Raw genomic sequence first — 18,242 nt, forward strand, 5'->3', positions numbered from 1 at the left:
AGGCCCCAGGAGAGTGGAGAGCCAATTCCACTTTAGTCAATCCCCTTGTTGTCTTTATAACAGGGCACTCACATGCTTTCAGAAGAGCACTTCACAGCCTCATCCTAACTCCTAGTCATCCCAGGCCGAGCCTCACTAACTTGAAGGCAAAAACGAGTCCATTCTGTCTCTTAAATGGCCTCCCAAGGAAAAACTTTACGGAATGAAATAATACGACTCAACAGAATATGGCAAGAGCCAAAGCAGAGGGGAGGAAATAGACCCCATGGACAAATAAGAAAGCAGTTCTAAGTGTTGCAGGGGGTAATGGGTCGTTACTGAAGCCAGCCGGGGCTGCAAAGGAGAAGATGCGTGTGTCCTTTCCTTCTTCTTCCTCGGCCTGGGCTCATTCTATGTTTCTTTTTCAGCCTCTGTGACGCTATCGTGGTTTAGAATTCCTGAACTGGGTGGACCCGTCCCTTTCTGGCAATGCTGGCTGAACCTATGTTCCTGACCTGGGGGGAAAAAGTCAGTCCGCACCATGGTAAGTCCATCTGGGGTTTACTCCTCACAGCTGCTTTCTGTGGCTTTGAATCAAGCTGGAGAAATCTTCCCAGATCTCAGGAGCCCACTTCCATCCTTTCACGACCAAACAAGACATATCAGTCTCCTTTTGCCAACAGAAGCAGAGGCAACCCTGTATTGGGCCAGGCCTGTTTCCCCAGCACGTGTGCAGACATATGTGTGGCCACCAAGCAGAACTATTTAAAGACACAGAACTAGAAAACAGTGGAGCAGAACCAAGTGCGCGGTGCACACGCACACACACACACACACACACACATCCAACTGGCAAACAGATCTAAGGCTCTTTTCTGGAACCCCAAATTGCTTTAACACAGAGTCAGAACTAGAGGGGTCCCTCACTAAAATCCTTTGCTATGGAAGCCTGGATTTTTCCTTCCCATGATGGAATAAATAAATGCTGAGGTGAACTTTTTTTAGGTAAACATGACAACTGGATGAAAAGTAGAGCAATGGCAAAGGGTTCTCTCTCCTCTTTCATCCTGGAACACCCTGGCTGTGGGTTCTCTCAAAGGCAGACCTAGGGGGTCTGGGGCTAAATTCAGGCCCCAGAGGCTGTTTCTGTTCAGGACTTTCACACCTTTAGAATGGAAATGGCTTCAGAAGTCCCTGGCTGATAGATTTTTATGCAGTGAGCTCTGGTCCAGGGCTGATCGGCCTTCTAAGGGTTATTGAAACCTGAGCCATGGGACACTTGGATGGGTGAACAGGATATAGGAAGCTCCATTTATCCTTGTCATAATTCTAAAATATGTTGGGGAAAAATTAACATTGCTACAAATACCACTTCCCTTCTCTGGCTAAATGGCTCCTCCCATCTTTTCCAGCCCTATGAACTTTTTTTAGGTAAACATGACAACTGGATGAAAAGTAGAGCAATGGCAAAGGGTTCTCTCTCCTCTTTCATCCTGGAACACCATGGCTTGGGTTCTCTCAAAGACAGACCTAGGGGGTCTGGGGCTCAATTCAGGCCTGAGAGACTGTTTCTGTTCAGGACTTTCACACCCTTAGAATGGGAATGGCTTCAGAAGTCCCTGGCCGATAGATTTTTATGCAGTGAACTCTGGACCAGGGCTGATCGGCCTTCTAAGGGTTATTGAAACCTGAGCCATGGGACACTTGGATGGGTGAACAGGATATAGGAAGCTCCATTTATCCTTGTCATAATTCTAAAATATGTTGGGGAAAAATTAACATTGCTACAAATACCACTTCCCTTCTCTGGCTAAATGGCTCCTCCCATCTTTTCCAGCCCTATTGTCCCCTGGTAGGGTGGTGCTGTCGGGAGTTGCATTTCAAGTCAGTCAAGTGTTCTATTCTTGGTAAAGCACATGCCATTGTAGAAGCTGTTTTCAGGCTCATAGAATTTTAGCACTGGGCCGAGTTCCCTAGACCTCTGGGGGTGAGTGGGTGGGGAACCAGTGTGGACTGAATGCCTGCGGAGCCAAGCATGTTACTGTTTACCTCTGCGTTATTTCATCTTATTAACTGCAATTGTTACTCCCGGTTGCCAGATGAAATCAGGGTGCGTGCACAGAGGTTCAAGTGACTAGCTCAAGGCTATGCAACAGCGGCTCAATTCCAGGTTCGACTCCAAAGCCTACATTCTTTCTGGCAGCCTCCGACTCAGCGAGGGTCGAGGGTGGTCTTAAGGGCTGCAAGGACAGTGGGACGTTGCCTAGCTTCCCTAGCAGGAAGGGGCTGAGGCGGCTGCCCCCACATCCTTCCCTCTCTTTGAGGTTTGGTCACTCACATTCCTCCCTCCTCTCTCCCCTGGCCGCCCCCCCTTTTCCACCCCCTGTGTCCTGGGCTACAGGTGAGTCAGTCGTTCGGCCTGGAGCCATCAGCTCCCGCAGCTGAGCTACCAGATGGTCTCCCTCCTCTCCTCCCAACCCTTGATGACACCAGACCCTTCACAGTCCTCCCTAACCAGCTGGAGATCACAATTGCCTCCCTCTCTGCACCCGCCCCCAGCAACATCAAACGCGACCCGTGTTTTAGCCCTCCTCCCTCTTCCCGCCCCCTCCGGGCTGCCCTTACCCAATCAGGGCTTGGCCCACGGGCCAGAGACGTCAAAAGTAACCAATTGTTTGCCTTAAGGTCCCCGCCTTTACGCTGAGGAGCAGCTCCGTCGACCAATGGGCTGTCTCCTGGGTGCAATGAGCGCGCGGGGCTTGTAGAGCGACGGCTGAGCCGCCCAATGAGCCGCGGGTTTCCGTGGTTAGGGGCGTGGGAGCAGCGGTCGTCAGGGGCGTGGCGGCAGTTGCTGGGGCGGGCCCGGTAGCCGCGGGAGCTGCACTGGCCAGGGGTTCCGGCTGCTGTTCCATGAGCGACGCGGAGCTGCCAGGAACCGGATTGAGGACGAGCTGGGCCGCTGTAGTCAACCACGCACAGGTAAAGCCAGGGCCGAGCCAACCCCGCTAAGCCGGGATCGCGCCCCGAATCAGTTGGGTCAAACCCCTGAAACCTCGCGGTCCTCATCGTGGCTCGGCCCATCGCACCGCTGCCTGCGCGCCCGGGATCTTTGGGGCCTGTCACCTGGCGCCACGGAGTCCCGAGGGCCGATTCGCAAAGTGGCGGGGAGGGAGGCTGCTTGGCCCGCAGCGGGTACGCGCTCCTGAAAGCCCTTTGTCCCCCCAGCCCGGGCTCCCGAGGTTGGGGACATCCCGGATTGGAGCCTCCCTGCCGGCCATCGCTCCATCGGTGCGCACTCTTGGGACCTCCGGGGAGGGTGGGTATGCCGGCTCGGGCTTGGCGACGGGGGTCCAGGATCCGCACCTGGAAAGAGAGGGCCAAGGGGCCTGATTGTAGCTCCGGGTATTCGAGGGGCCTCTGCTTTTCGAGGCTCCAGGGGTGCACCTAGGACCGCTGGGTTCAAGTTGTCGGAAGGCAGCTTTTGAGCCACTTGGAGACGCATTGATGGAGCTTGCCTCGGCTCCGAGCCCTGTCCTAGGCGCTTTGTGGGCTTTCCCACAAGGAGAGCTGTCCAGCAGGGGCAGGTGGCTGCCTGCCAGGGGAGGCCGCCAGCGCCCCGACCTTGGAAGGGTCCGGGCAGAGGTCAGGTTACAGCCACCTGTCAGGGATGCTTAGACAGGACTACCCCGGAGGACTGCGTGACCCACCTGTAAAGCCTTTCTCCACTTGCAGGCGCTCTGGGTGACTTTCACGCCAGCCTGGGAAGGGTACTTCTGGGGTAGTTGGGAAGGGGATGTTGCGTTCACCCATAATGAATTTTGTGGTCTCAGCTCTCAAGAGTGGGTGTTAGTTAGAAAAGAGAATAGACTAGACCAAAAATACAAGGTTTGTTTAGTCATCATGGGACTCCTTAATGTGAACTGTGGACTGCCTCTCTTCATCTTCCCATTCCTCTCATTCAGCGTGTCAGTTTCACCTACATTCCATTAACAGGGTTTGATCCGGCTCATGAGAAGGATCTGGGGAGCCTGTAGGTTGGACAGAGTTAATGTGACCTGCGGCCAGAGCGTTTTGAGGGCCATTTTGTTAAAACCACATTAAGTAGAGTCCAAAAGAGAAACCATGAAGTATCGGTTGACTGCCCTCTGTCATATGAGATGACATAATAATCTCCTGAAGGTCAGGAGGCAGGGAACTTTGACACCACTTGCTGCCTGTTTTAGGATGAATTAACCGTTGAATAACCAGTCAGAAAGCAGATCAGTCTATACAGCTTGGACTTGTGGCATTTTTTAAATTTATTTTTTTGTTAATCCTCACCCGAGGATATTTTTCATTGGTGTTTAGAGAAAGTGGAAGAGAGAGGGAGAGATAGAAACATCAATGTGAGAGAGACACATCGATTGGTTGCCTCCTGCACGCACCCCGACCAGGGCTGGGGAACCTGCAACCAAGGCCTGTGCCCTTGACCGGAATCGAACCCGGGACTCTTCAATCTGTGGGCCGAAGCTCTATCCACTGAGCCAAACCGGCTAGGGTTGGACTTGTGGCATTTTAGAGCTGAAAACAGCTTAGATAGAGCTCATCTAATCTTTCTCCTCAATGCACAGGTGAGGAAACGAAGGCCCGGGGAGGTCGCTGGTCATCCCAGAGCCATGGGTAAAGGGTGCTCTGTTGACTCTGGATCCGTCAAGTTCATGACTTGTGTTTCACTCCCGGCCTATTTATCTCACTCTTGGTGTTTAAGTGCTAGGGGAGTCCAGAGAGGTTAGGACCACAGATTTTGGTATCGTAGTGCCTAGACTTGAATCCTAGCCTTGCTTCTTTCTAGCCGTAACTTTGGGCAAGTTACCTAACCTCTCCAGGCCTCTGTTTGCTCATCTATAAAACAAGAATAATAATGGTACTTAAAAGGGTTTTTTTGAGTGGTACATGAGTTACTATATCTGAAGCACTTAGCATAGTGCCTGGCACATAATAACCATTCTAGATTTGCTGAATACAATGTTCTGTTGCCCTTTCATACAGTTTTCTTCGTGTCGGCACCCATTATTTTCAGCCAGGAGTTTATTTCTCTCCCTGCCTTCTCCCCTGCAGTTCATTAAACATATTCCAGGTTTTATTGTAGCATCTGTGAGGTTTTCCAAGTCACCCTGCATTTTGCTTATTTGTCTGCCTTTTATGAAATTAGGGCAGTCATTTTTCTCTGTTAGTTTTTTTCCTTGTAATTTACACTCCTTTTTTTAGACTCCAAATCTGTTTTATTCTTTTTAAAAAGGAGGGGAAGTCCCTCCAAGTGCTAGTCTCTGATGATAGCAATTTCCACGCATTCTTCCAAATATCTCTTCCCTCTGCCTGGCCCTCCTTCCCAGTTGTCAGTGTGATGCAGCTCGATTATAAATGGATGAACATTTTTAGATTAAGATTTCATGAGCCACTGTATTAAGTGCTTTTCGGAAGTTCAGGGATCGTGTGTCAGATGCATTTAAGCCAGTTACTTAGTCATTCGAGCAGCGGCAGCGCCTGCCTTGCCGGGCAGACACACAAGTGTGTGGCTGGTCCGTGCCGCTAAGCTAGCTTGTTCACTGGTTTTTCTGTGTTTCTCCTGTTCTTTCCTTGAACTTGAAATAAACCAGATGGCAAGTACCATGGAACAGCAATCCTTTCCTCTCGTTTTAGTTGGGGAAGTTGCCTCTCTTTCCTTTTTATTCTCACCTTCATTTCCTTTATCACCTTTGCAGTTTTGATAGATACCTACTCTGTTTGCCAGCTAATTTAAAAAAAAATAGATTTTTATAGATTTCAGAGAGGAAGGGAGAGAGAGAGAGAGATAGGAACATCAATGATGAGAGAGAATCATTGATCGGGTGCCTCCTGCACGCCCCCCCCACCACACACACACACACACACACACACACACTGGGGATCCAGCCTGAAACCCGGGCAGGATTCGAACCCGGGACTCTTCAGTTTGCAGGCTGACACTGTTCACTGAGCCAAACCAGCCGGGGCATGTTTGCCAGCTAATTTAATTCCTTTTTATTTAAGAGATGCCTGTCACCTTTATTTCTTGCAGGAATCTGGTCACCTTTGGTTTTCCCTTCTCTGTGTTTACGAGTGTTCTAGAATAAACCAAAGATGATCACTGTTCATTAGTTGGCACCTTCTAAAGCGTTGTTTCTGAGGTTTGTTTTTTCGTTTGGGACATTCCAGAGCTCGGCCATCTTAGAATAATTGCTTTAGTTCCATTGTTTGTGGGTTAATAATGGGCCTCTTTCTCTCTCTCTGGCTCTCTTTTCTCATAAGGTCCTCATGAAAGGGCTTCTCATTTACTGTTATTCTTTTGTTTGTTTTGTTTTTTGTTAATCCTCACCCAAGGATGAACAAAATCTTTTTGTATTTTCCCATTGATTTTTAGAAAGAGCGGAAGGGAGAGGGAGAAACATTGATGTGAGAGAGACACATCGATTGGTTGCGTCCTGCACGTACCCCAACCAGGGCGGGAAACCTGGAACCAAGGTACATGCCCTTGACCGGAATTGAACCCAGGACCCTTCAGTCCACGGGCCAACACTCTATCCACTAAACCAAACCAGCTAGAGTTATTCTTTCATTCTTTACTCACACCTTCCTCCTGGTAATCTCCGGCAGGGCCCACAAGGAGTATAGGGGTTCCCACTGCCCTTGTCCAGAGCACATAACATTTCTTTAGTCCCATGGAAGACAGGGTCAGAGTCTGTCTTATTTTCTGCCTAAAACCTGGCTTTTTGAAAAGCCATAGCAAAGAGAGAGACTTCAAACAGTAATAACACACCATGTGGCAGAACTCTGCTCTGACCTACTACTTGCAACATTCCGGTCTTATCGCCGTGCGGGATCACTTTCATATCTGCACGTTTATTTTTGTTGTCCTGGTTCCAGGGCATCGTGTTTCTATATTAAACGTTTTCTGTTTATAAAATGGCTGGTGTGGACGGGCGGCCAGACCTGCTGTTGCCTTTGAAGCTTGTGCCCTGGACCCAGTTGGATGACGCAGTTACACAGGACCCATTCTCCGATCTTTTTTTAAATAATATATTTTTATTGGTTTTAGAGAGGAAGGGAGAGAGAGAGAAACATCAATGACAAGAGAGAATCATTGATCGGCTGCCTCCTGCTCACCCCACACTGGGGATGGAGCCTGCAACCCGGGCATGTGCCCTGACCGGGAATCGAACCGTGACCTCCTGGTTCATAGGTCGATGCTCAACCACTGAGCCACGCCGGCCGGGCCATTCTCCGATCTTTTATAGTAAAGTAGCATCTAGGCAAAGAGCTTAGGAGAGAATTGGAGCACTGAGACCGTTGCGTTTGCCTGGTTTCTGATTCTCTTTTGTTCTCTGTACGTGAAGGTCCATTAAGTTCCGCAGACTGAGCATCTGGTGTTGCCGGCGACACAGCTGTCCGGATTAACAAGTGTGTTCGGTTTGCTGCATGAAGATTATTTTACTTGTATTGTACATTAAAAACGTTTTAATGTTTTTAATTAAAAATAATTTTTCAAATAGGGAATACATTTATGTGATGAAAGGAAATATTCGAAAAGCACAAAAGGCTGGATGGTAAATATGTCTCTGTCCACCCGATTCTGCTACCTAGTTTTTTAAAAAAAGATACTTCGTTTTCCTTTAAAAAAATTTTTATTTTTAATATATATTTTTATTGATTTCAGAGAGAAAGAGAGAGAGAGAGAAACATCAATGATGAGAGAGAGTCATTGATCGGCTGCCTCCTGCACGCCCCACACTGGGGATCGAGCCCACAACTCGGGCATGTGCCCTTGACCAGAATCGAACCCGGGACCCTTCAGTCCGCAGGCCAACGCTCTATCCACTGAGCCAAACCAGCCAGGGCATCTGCCAACTAGTTTTGTTCCTGAGAGGCACCAGTGTTACTGATTTTTTTCATCCTTCAGAGGTGTTCCAGGCACAGCCAGGATGTTTTATACATCTGCTAGCAGATTCATGATGAATGCTCCTTCCCTTTTATACAAATGGTAGCATGCTATGGGGAACCCTGCTTCTTGTCACTTAATATGCCTGGACAGTATGCAAAGAGCTTCTGCATCACCTTTATGAAGGCTGTCTGTTTTAAATACCTGTTTTTTGTTTCTAATGATGCTAAGAACCAGTCTTATTTGGGCAGCAGCTTTGCATGGAGATATCGTATAGCATTTTATGGAGATTGGGGGGCAAATACTTTTCTTCTCTATGTTCTGCAGCCCTGAGCCTGGGAAGGGGCCAGGGGAGGTGGAGGGCTTAGTGGGAAACGTTGGAGATTGAGGGCCCTGGGCCCTTCCGCTTGCCTTCTGTGCTGGAATCGCCAGGGAAAGCTTGCTGTTCGTTCCCTGGTCTTTAGAGAAGGCTCTGATCTTCCTGCGAACATGTCAGCACCTCTCTCTGTCTCCTCCTGTGTCCTGCACCCAGGCTGGCTCCGGGTGCCCTTGTGTCCTCAGGCCAGAGAAGAGAGTTTCAGTTCTTCATATTTGAATTTCCCATGACTGCACTTAGGGTTTACATGACCATACTGATGTCAACATGGTCTTTTTTTACATTTTTATTATTATTGATTTCAAAGAGGGAGAGGGAGAGAGAAATAAACACATCAATGATGAGAGAGAATCATTGGCCGCCTCCTGCACGCCCCTCACTGGGGATCGAGCCCACAACCCCGGCACGGGCCCTTGACCGGAATCGAACCTGGGACCCTTCAGTCCGCAGGCTGATGCTCTGTCCACTGAGCCACACCAGCCAGGGCCCAAGTCTTTTTTCCGTTTTTATTATTATTGATTTCAAAGAGGAGAGAGAGATAAACACATCAATGATGAGAGAGAATCATTGATTGGCCGCTTCCTGCACGCCCCTCACTGGGGATCGAGCCCACAACCCCGGCACGGGCCCTTGACCGGAATCGAACCTGGGACCCTTCAGTCCGCAGGCTGATGCTCTGTCCACTGAGCCACACCAGCCAGGGCCCAACATGGTCGTAATGGTTTCTGTGGCTCCCAGAATCTTGCCTCTGTTGTGTTTTTCTTGTTCCTTTAATGTGCCTTAATCTGCTTTTCTTTACCTCTGAGTCTAATTGAGTCACCTTGAAATCGAATTGAATCTTCAAGATATTAGTCCGCCAATCTAATCTAGGGTCGTGACTTTCTGGTCTTTGCTCATTGCTGGGTGTGCACATTACCAGTCAGTTGTACCACAGATACCGTGTTATGTAATATGAGGGGAGGGACACTCTGTCCAGTCTCTCTGGGGTATAAAAGAGAGAGAAGCTTATAAAAATTTCCCCATTTCTTTTCAGTTCCTCTAATATATACTCCTCTATGTGCTGGTTACTTAGTCATGTCAGGGAGAACAGTAAATAACAAGCAGGAAGTCCAATATAGACTTGCCAAATTTTAATTTTTTCAAATAAGGAAGAAAACAATCCTCTCTTCCATTGTTACCATCATTTGAGAAAATATATTTTAACATCCGAAATGAGGGAAGGTCACTGTGCCAGAATAAAGAGCAACCTTCTACACAGAACGTATTGCGATTGAGTCAATGGGACTAAAGTGGTCGGGATCCGCCCAGCTCTCTGCAGAGCCTTTAAGACAAACAGGTGCCTCACTTCTCTGTCTTCCTAGAGCAGTGGTTCTCAACCTGTGGGTCCCGACCCCGTTTAATTTTTTTCAAATAAGGAAGAAAATAATCCTCTCTCCCATCATTTGAGAAAATATATTTTACATGACGATTTGACATGATATTTACATGATATTTACATGACGATTCATCACAGTAGCAACATGACAGTTATGAAGTAGCCATGAAAATAATTTCATGGTTGGGTCACAACATGAGGAACTGTATTTAAAGGGCCAGAAGGTTGAGAACCACTGTCCTAGAGCCTTACCCAGGGCCTGGCACAGAGAGGGTTCTGGGGCCTCAATTTCCTCTTTTGCACGAATAATAACTCACAGAATTGCGGTGAGGAGCAAATGAGGTAGTGTCTGAGGATGTTCTTTGTAAACAGTGAATTCTGTAATTGGTCTCAACTGTCAACACCAGTGCATGTTGTAACACGTTTGAGGATAACTGAGGTCATATCTTAAAATCACAAGCATTTGATAAATGTGGAGATATGCAAATAAGAATGTTTATCATCGTCTAGTTCTGCTCTGTCATTTTAAAAGATAGAGTGACTTGTGCCCTGCCTGTGTGGCTCTGTGGTTGAGCATCAACCTATGAACCAGGCGGTCACAGTTAGATTCATGGTCCCGGTACATGCCTGGGTTGCGGGCTTGATCCCCGGTGGGGGACATACAGGGGGCGGCCCATTGGTGATTCTTTCTCATCATTGATGTTTCTATCTCTCTCTCCCTTCCTCTCTCTGAAATCAATACAAATATTTATTTTTAAAAAAAGATATAGTGACTTACTAGCATCAGCCAGAGATCCTCACGTGTGGTTCACAGAGTTAATACAGTGGGGCCTTGACTTACGAGTTTAATTCGTTCCGTGACGGAGCTGGTAACTCACTTTACTCCCATGTCAAATCTTAAAGTGAACGAGTGAGACACGTGATGCTGGGCTGATGTTGTGGCGTTCACTGTGACGTTCGCTGCGCCAACTAGCGGTGGGGTATCTGAAGCTGGCTCGTAACCCGAATTTTAGCTTGCAACTCAAAGCAAAAAATCGGCCGAGAGACTGCTCGGATCTCGAAAAACTCGTTAGTCGGGACACTCGTAAGTCAAGGCCCCACTGTATTCTCTCTGGGTACCGATCGGGAAGCTCATGGTGTGGAATGAGACGGGTGTGCATGTGCTCACAGGCAGGGCCAGGCTGGATTGAGTGGGCTTGAAGACCCAGACTTTGGCTGTAGACCCAGTCCTCTGGCCTTGTTGGATAAAGCAGACCCCACCTTTGCCTTCTGTGGTGAGCACACCACTGCCTAGTTAGCATTGTGTCTGTGTGTTTAATTTTTATCATAATAGCAGGACACTTACTATTCCCATGTAACAGGTAAGGGAACTGAGGTGCAAAGAGGTTAAACTTGCCCCAAGTCCCACAACCAGGAAATGGTAGAGTTGGGCTTCGGGCCAGACCTGACCTTTTCCCAAGCCTGGGAATGTATCCACCCTGTTGTGAGCGGCCTCGCGACCCCAGCATCGGTGCACACCCACAGAAAGCATCTCCGTGAAGCAGAAATCTTTGTAACGCCAACTGCCCTGCCCTATTTCCACAGACCTGTTTCAGATACCGCAGATATTTGAGAAAGAATTTCTCTGTTTTCCTTGGATGTTGAAAAGGATTCCTATTTTATAGTGACACGTACATCTCAGTCTAGGTTAACCTAGGATTAGTTCTAACCAAATTTATATTTTCCGGCCCGGATGGCGTGGCTTAGTGGTTGAGCACTGACCTATGAATCAGGAGGTCAGGGTTCGATTCCCAATCAGGGCACATGCCCAGGTTGCAGGCTTGATCCCCAGGAGGAGGCGTTCAGGAGGCAGCCGCTCAATGATTCTCATCATTGATGTTTCTATCTCTCTCATCCTCTCCCTTCCTCTCTGAAATCAATAAAAAACATATTTTTAAAAATTTTTATATTTTCTGGATCTTATAAGTTCATGTCGGATGGAAAATACCATGGACAGTTTTGTAGGTTTGATTCCCAATCAGGGCACATGCCCAGGTTTCGGGCTCGATTCCCAGTGTGGGGTGTGCAGGAGGCAGCCGCTCAATGATTCTCATCATTGATGTTTCTATCTCTCTCATCCTCTCCCTTCCTCTCTGAAATCAATAAAAAACATATTTTTAAAAATTTTTATATTTTCTGGATCTTATAAGTTCATGTCGGATGGAAAATACCATGGACAGTTTTGTTGCATTGGATGTGTTGGAGTGAGTAGCAGAAAGCATGAGTCGTCCAGTGATATTTCCGGGTTTATCTGAACACCAAGAATCAGTGGGTGAATCCCATCTCCCTTCTCTTTGGGGACCTTTCCTTCTGGCGCCTCAAACAAACCGTTTCTATCTTGACCATGGTTCCATGTTTTTGCTCTGAATTCTCTTTATTCGTGAACAGTTCCTGAAGTAGATTGATAATTCTTTGAACCTAGTAAGAGGTGCTTTGGACCATCAGGGAAAAGGGGAAAGAAATACGGCATTGGACATTCGTTTCTACAAGTGATAGAAAATGGAAAGCTTTCATTTTGATGGATAGTGTTTGCCTGAACTTTGAGATGTTCTTTAAACTATCCAAAAGCCGCTGACAGCCCAGGTCACGCTGAGCTTTCTCTCGATCTGAGCGTGGCAGTTACTCATGAAGGCCTGCACCTCTCAGCTCAGCCCAGTGCAATAATCTCAGAAGAAAATTTTGCTCAAGAGACCAGAGTAATGCTACGTTAGGCCTTTCCCACAGACTCAGTAAATATTTACAGAGTGCCCACTGCGTGCTCAAGACCATAAATTTAAACTTGTGTAGAATTTACACATGAGGCCCTAGCTGTTTTGGCTCAGTGGATAGAGGTTGGCCCGTGGACTGAAGGGTCATGGGTTCGATTCCAGTCAAGGGCACGTACCTTGGTTGCAGGCTCCTCCCCGGCCCGGGCCCTGGTCAGGGCACATGCAGGAGGCAACCAATCAATGTATGTCTCTCACATCGATGTTTCTCTCTGTCTCTCCCTCTCCCATCCACTCTCTCTAAAAATCAATAGAAGAATATCCTCAGATGAGGATCAACAACAACAAAAGAATTTACACCCGAGGATTGAATTAGACGGGCATAGACAGAATCCCCAACAGAGATGAAAGGGCTGTAACCCGCCACGGTCATGTGGAGATGAGACTCAGATCCTCTGGATATGAGAGGGTCTTTGCAAAACTCGAAGGTGGGAGCTGGTGTGATTGTCAGGGCCTGGAGGGGATGGGCTCCCACATGAAGGTCCCCGAGTTCAGCAGGTTGAACAGAACCGTCTGGAAGCCGTTGAGGGCTTGCAGTGATGTTCAGATGGTGAATGACGGTGCTTGTCTAGCGTCCCATGGATCAGTTGCACCCACTCGCACCCACCGCCACAGGTTAGTCCCTCAGGCTGCCAGCCCAGCACGTGTGCGACACACATGTAGTGCCATCTTCCCGGCTGACCTCTGGAATTCCTTTGTAAGTAAAGCCCCGAAGCTTCGTTCCACAGTGACTCACTCCCTCTGCTCCCAAACCTGTCCCATCTGCCGTCTGCGGTCTCCTGACTGCCCCGCATTCCCGGCCTCGCCTCAGCCTCTGAGCCCAGCCAGTCTGCGCCCACCCCTCCTTCTCACCTTCTCCTCTGTTCCATGTCCTCCTATGGCTCCCCACTCTCTGAGGCCACCTCCTTCTTCTTTCTGTCTCCTTGGTTTGAATCCCTCTAGTATTTATAGGTGGTACTTCAGGATTTCATAATTATGCATAGATTTGCACTGTTTTCTAATTATTTTCTGAGTGCCCTGCATTATGCTTTGTAAAAAAAAATTTTTTGTTGATTTCAGAGAGGAAAGGAGAGGGGGAGAGAGAGAGAAAAACATCAATGATGAGAGAGAATCAGGGATTGGCTGCCTCCTGCACATACCCCACTGGGGATCGAGCCCACAACCCAGGCATGTGCCCTTGACCAGAGGAATCGAACCGGGACCCCACAGTCCACAGGCTGATGCTCTATCCACTGAGCCACACCAGCCAGGGCCTGCATTATGCTTTTTTCATAGCCCCAGCAGAGCTCAGCATGAAGCTGATACTTCGGTACCCACGGGGAGTGGGGTGAAATGTCAGAAAGGGAGTGTAGTTTTACAAACAGCCCCTCAGTGATATTGACACCCCTTTTTTGGGGGGGGGGGTGTCTGTCCTCTTTATGTATAAGCCACGGCATTATCCACCAAGGCTCTCCCAACTTCCACGGGTAAATCAGTTCTGGGGAAATGCGATCCCTCTCCCAATTATGGAGAAGCATTTACCTCATTTCTGATGAAATCATCTTCCTTGGTGGCTGGTCCCTCCCAGGACGCGCGCCTACCTGGGGAAGGAGTCCCTGGGCGAGGAAGAGCTACTGGCAGTGAGCTCCGTGGGAAAGCAGGGGCCCTCGGCAGGAGAGGGGGATGTGTCGGGACTCTGCACTGCCAGGACCCCTGTTAGCACAGGCACGAGGACACACCTTGACACTGTGCATGGAACTTGACAATGGACACTTATTACTCAGGGATTTATCAAGTCCATCATGGTTCCGTGTTACAAGAATCCAGAGTGTGTCCTGGGACTAATTTAAAACTTGCTGGAGGAGCCCGAGCAGCTAATCAGCTAGCTATTCCATTGTTCGTGAGGTCTCTGTGGGAGGAAAGAGTATCTTTTGCAGTAATTTCTATCTGTTGGACTGGGGAGTTTACTAAGGCAACATGGAGGAGAGCCCGGTAGTAGTGATGGTATAGCTAATATTTGGGCGCTTAGCTGAATCGCAGAGGCAAAGAAACCAAGCCAGTAAACATCTGTGCACAGAAGACAGTTTGTATTGTGCTAACAAGCAGCTTGGGAGCGTTTGCCTCGTTAGCTGATTATGGTCTCTTGGTTGGAGCTCGCTGGGGAACAAGGGACCCTTTGAGAGGATGTGGCGCTTTTCTCCAGCCCCTGCAGCGGGGGGTGCAGAACTGCTGAGTCACGGGAGGTCATCTGGGCTTGTCCTCTCACAGCACGGGGTCTGGGAGTCAGATCAGGGTCGGCAGGTCCGTCCCTCTCGAGGGCTCTGAGAGGACGTCTGTTGCGGCCTCTCCTACCGTCTGGTGGTTCCTGGGCTTAGAGACGCATCACCCCAATCACTGCTTCCATCTCCCTTCCCCTCTGTCTGTCTGCGTTGACGTCCAAATTCCCCTCTTTGTGTGAGGACACCAGTCACGGGTTAGGGCCCCTCTAATCAGCATGACCCCATCGTAGCTTGCCTACATCGTCAGTGAGTCTCTCTTCAAATAAGGTCATGTTCACAGGTTCTACGTGGGCTTGAATTTTAGGGGGACACTTTTTTTAAAAATATATTTTATTGATTCTTTACAGAGAGGAAGGGAGAGGGACAGAGAGTTAGAAACATCGATGGGAGAGAAACATCGATCAGCTGCCCCCTGCTCACCCCCTACTGGGGATGAGCTCGCAACCAAGGTACATGCCCCCGACCGGAATTGAACCCGGGACCCTTGAGTCCACAGGCTGATGCTCTATCCACTGAGCCAAACCGGTCAGGGCGGGGACACTTTTTTTTTAATACTAGAAGTCCAGTGCACAAAATTCATGCAAGGGTAGGCCTTTGCAGCCCCAGTTGCCTCGAGGCCCCACCCCCCACCCACTAGTCGTTCTGGAAGGTCGTTCCACCTTCCAGTCTAATTAGCATATTAGCTCTTTATTATATAGGATATTTTTATTGATTTCAGGAAGGAAGGGAGAGGGAGAGAGAGATAGAAACATCAATGATGAGAGAGAATCATGGATCGGCTGCCTCCTGCACGCCCCACATTGGGGATGGAGCCCACAACCCGGGCATGTGCCCTGACTGGGACTCAAACCGTGACCTCCTGGTTCATAGGTCAGTGCTCAACCACTGAGCCACGCCGACTGGGCAGGGGGACAGTATTTACCCCACTACACTAGGCAGTGAGTTTTTGGCGCTTAAAGTCTCCGCTCAGATTTTTCTGTCTTCACGGCCAGTTTTGGGTTGTCAGGGAGCATTACTATTCCAAGGCCCAGGCAGGTGGAATGAACATGATGGAATTTTTGGCCTCAGTGGCACAGCTGAAAATGATGACTGTGGAACTCATCTGAGGGAGGGAGAAAGGCCCCGAGGGCTGCAGTTCTTGTGGACTGTGTGGTGCAGTGGTCCCCAGTGGCGGGGCAGCGCTGTCTTCTGTTACCCAGCTCCGAGCTCCGGGAGTTGCTCCTGTGCTCTTTAGCCAAGGACTGCAATTCTATCCCTAGAATCTCAGAAATTTTGAGCTGCAAGCGGTCTTTGGTATTATCTGCTTCTCATGTAACCCTCTCGTTTTACAGATGAGGTCTTTAGGGCCCAGAAAGGTTAAGTGGCTTGGTCAAGGTCACCGGCGTGGAAGGGGGAGAGCAGGCACTGAGACCCAGGCCTCAGAACCCCTGGAGGAGAGCCTGCGCCCGCCCAGGGGTCCTGTCTCTCCCTGCGTCTGCGCCTCCATCGTAAAATGTCGCTCTTGGCCATGAGAGAGGAGCCCAGGCCCCGCCCTGGTGGGAAGGCCAGTCTGGCATGTCTCAGAGCCCAAGGGCCACACTGAGAGCTCCTTTCCCGTTGGTGCCTGGCAGCACCTTGGGCTTCTTTGTTAATGTAGAGGCTACAAATGGAATTTTAACTATGACTTCCAGCATCTAAATTCCACTCACAGCCCTGGCTGGTGTAGTTCAGTGGATAGAGCGTCTGCCTGCAGACCAAAGGGGCCCGGGTTCGATTCCGGTCAAAAGCACATACGTGGTTGCAGGCTCCTCCCTGGCCTTTGGGGCTCCTGCAGGAGGCAACCAATTGAAGTGTTTCTCTCACGCCCATGTTTCTCTCTGTCTTTCCCTCTCTCTTCCACGCTCCCTAAAAATCAATGGAAAAATATCCTCAGGTGAGGATTTAAAAATAAATCAATAAATAAATTCCATTCATAAAAGTGACTGGGGTGGGAGCCGGGGAGGTGTGCGGCTGATGGTCTGAAAAAGGACTGATCAGGCAAGTGCACGGGGTCAGGGGGCTGGGGTGAGGCTTCCTTTCCGTCCTCAGCATTCCCGGCCCTCCAGCCATGCTGGGTGACTTCCCTGTCCGCTGCCTGATGTTCATTTTAACTGGATTTCACCTGCTTGGAAAGGGGCCAGGGGCACACAAAATAGTGCCATGGAAGCTAAGTTTGTTATGTCTGGAACAAATTCAGAATATTAATATGCAGTGGCAGGTTGATCTTGGAAAGAAAGAACAACATAAAATAAAATGCAGCAAGATAAGTTTAAATTAATTTCAAGAGTTCTGTTCTTGCCCTGGCCGGTTTGGCTCAGTGGATAGAGCGTCGGCCTGCGGACTGAAGGGTCCCAGGTTCGATTCCAGTCAAGGGCATGTACCTTGGTTGCGGGCACATCCCCAGTGGGGAGTGTGCTGGAGACAGCTGATCGATGTTTCTCTCTCATCGATGTTTCTAACTCTCTATCCCTCTCCCTTCCTCTCTGTAAAAAAATCAATAAAATATTTTTTAAAAAAAAGAAAGCTGGCGTGTCCCGATGTCCTCTTATTCCAGCCCCAGTCCAAGTGCGGAGACTGAAGAGGCCAGCACGGGGGTGAGAAGCTCCGCTGGAGGGGCGCTGCCCGGTCGAGGGCGCTGAGAGGTGAAAAGATGCCGTTACAGAGCCACCAGCCTGCAGCTCCGGCCTCTCGGTGCTGAAGCGGACTCCGTGGCCCGTGGCTTTCTTCCTCGCTGGCCCATGTGGGTTAGGACAGAGGCAGCCTTGGGGCCTCTGGGAGAAGGCCAGCATTCAGCCGCCACCCGAGCGACTGTGATTGGGAGAACTCACGAGGAAGGACCAGCCCACGATTCCCCCACTTCGCCAATTTCAAGTCAATACATGACACCATCTCTGCACCGCGCTCCCAAACGCTCCGATCACGCCAGGAATGAACATCAGAGACCGCCCCTTTCTGATACTTTCAAAACAACACAAGCCATTGCCAGCCGACACTAACTGCAGAGCGCCGCGGCCAGACAGCGCGGGTTCAGGAGACAGTTCCGCTCACCTCTCAGTGAGACGGGACTATTTTTAGAGACCGGACCAGGGTATTCAGGGCCGTGCGTCCTGGGAACAAACAGCATCGCCGTCCCTTCTGTCTCAGGGCGCACAGCTGTCGGGTGGTTGTAGGAGGACACTGCCTATCACTTCACTCAAGGTCCTCTTTTGTCAAGTCCCACGGATTTTTTTTTTTTTTTATAATTTCGTGCCTGAAAAGCCCTGCTTCCCCTGAGTGTCTCTCATGCTTTCTGGGGTAAGAACACAATACATGTTAGCTCTCTTTCCATTTTGGAGAACTGTGGGTCTAAATGGGTTTCCCTCCTTCCCTTGGCAGTCAGAAACCTCAAATGCGTTCTGGGTTTCATCACATAGGTCAGTGGTTCTCAACCTTCTGGCCCTTTAAATACAGTTCCTCATGTTGTGACCCAACCATAAAATTATTTTCGTTGCTACTTCAT

At 49.3% G+C, this 18,242-nt stretch overlaps 1 protein-coding gene across 3 annotated transcripts in view; it reads left to right on the plus strand.

Moving 5' to 3' along the window:
* Positions 1-2,817: 2,817 nt before the first annotated feature.
* The window catches only part of ABHD2 (abhydrolase domain containing 2), a 67,210-nt gene continuing 51,785 nt past the window's right edge, over positions 2,818-18,242 (plus strand). The window contains exon 1 of one of the 3 annotated variants that reach the window (XM_005886529.2): positions 2,818-2,958. In XM_005886529.2, coding sequence (XP_005886591.1) covers positions 2,890-2,958 — 69 coding nt within the window. In that variant the 5' untranslated portion in view covers positions 2,818-2,889. Of the gene's footprint in view, positions 2,959-3,194; positions 3,268-18,242 lie in introns of those variants that run through there. The other 2 variants (XM_005886530.2, XM_005886531.2) reach the window with 2 other exon arrangements.

This window comes from Myotis brandtii, unplaced genomic scaffold (assembly GCF_000412655.1).
Source record: "Myotis brandtii unplaced genomic scaffold, ASM41265v1 scaffold988, whole genome shotgun sequence".
Lineage (NCBI taxonomy): Eukaryota > Metazoa > Chordata > Mammalia > Chiroptera > Vespertilionidae > Myotis > Myotis brandtii.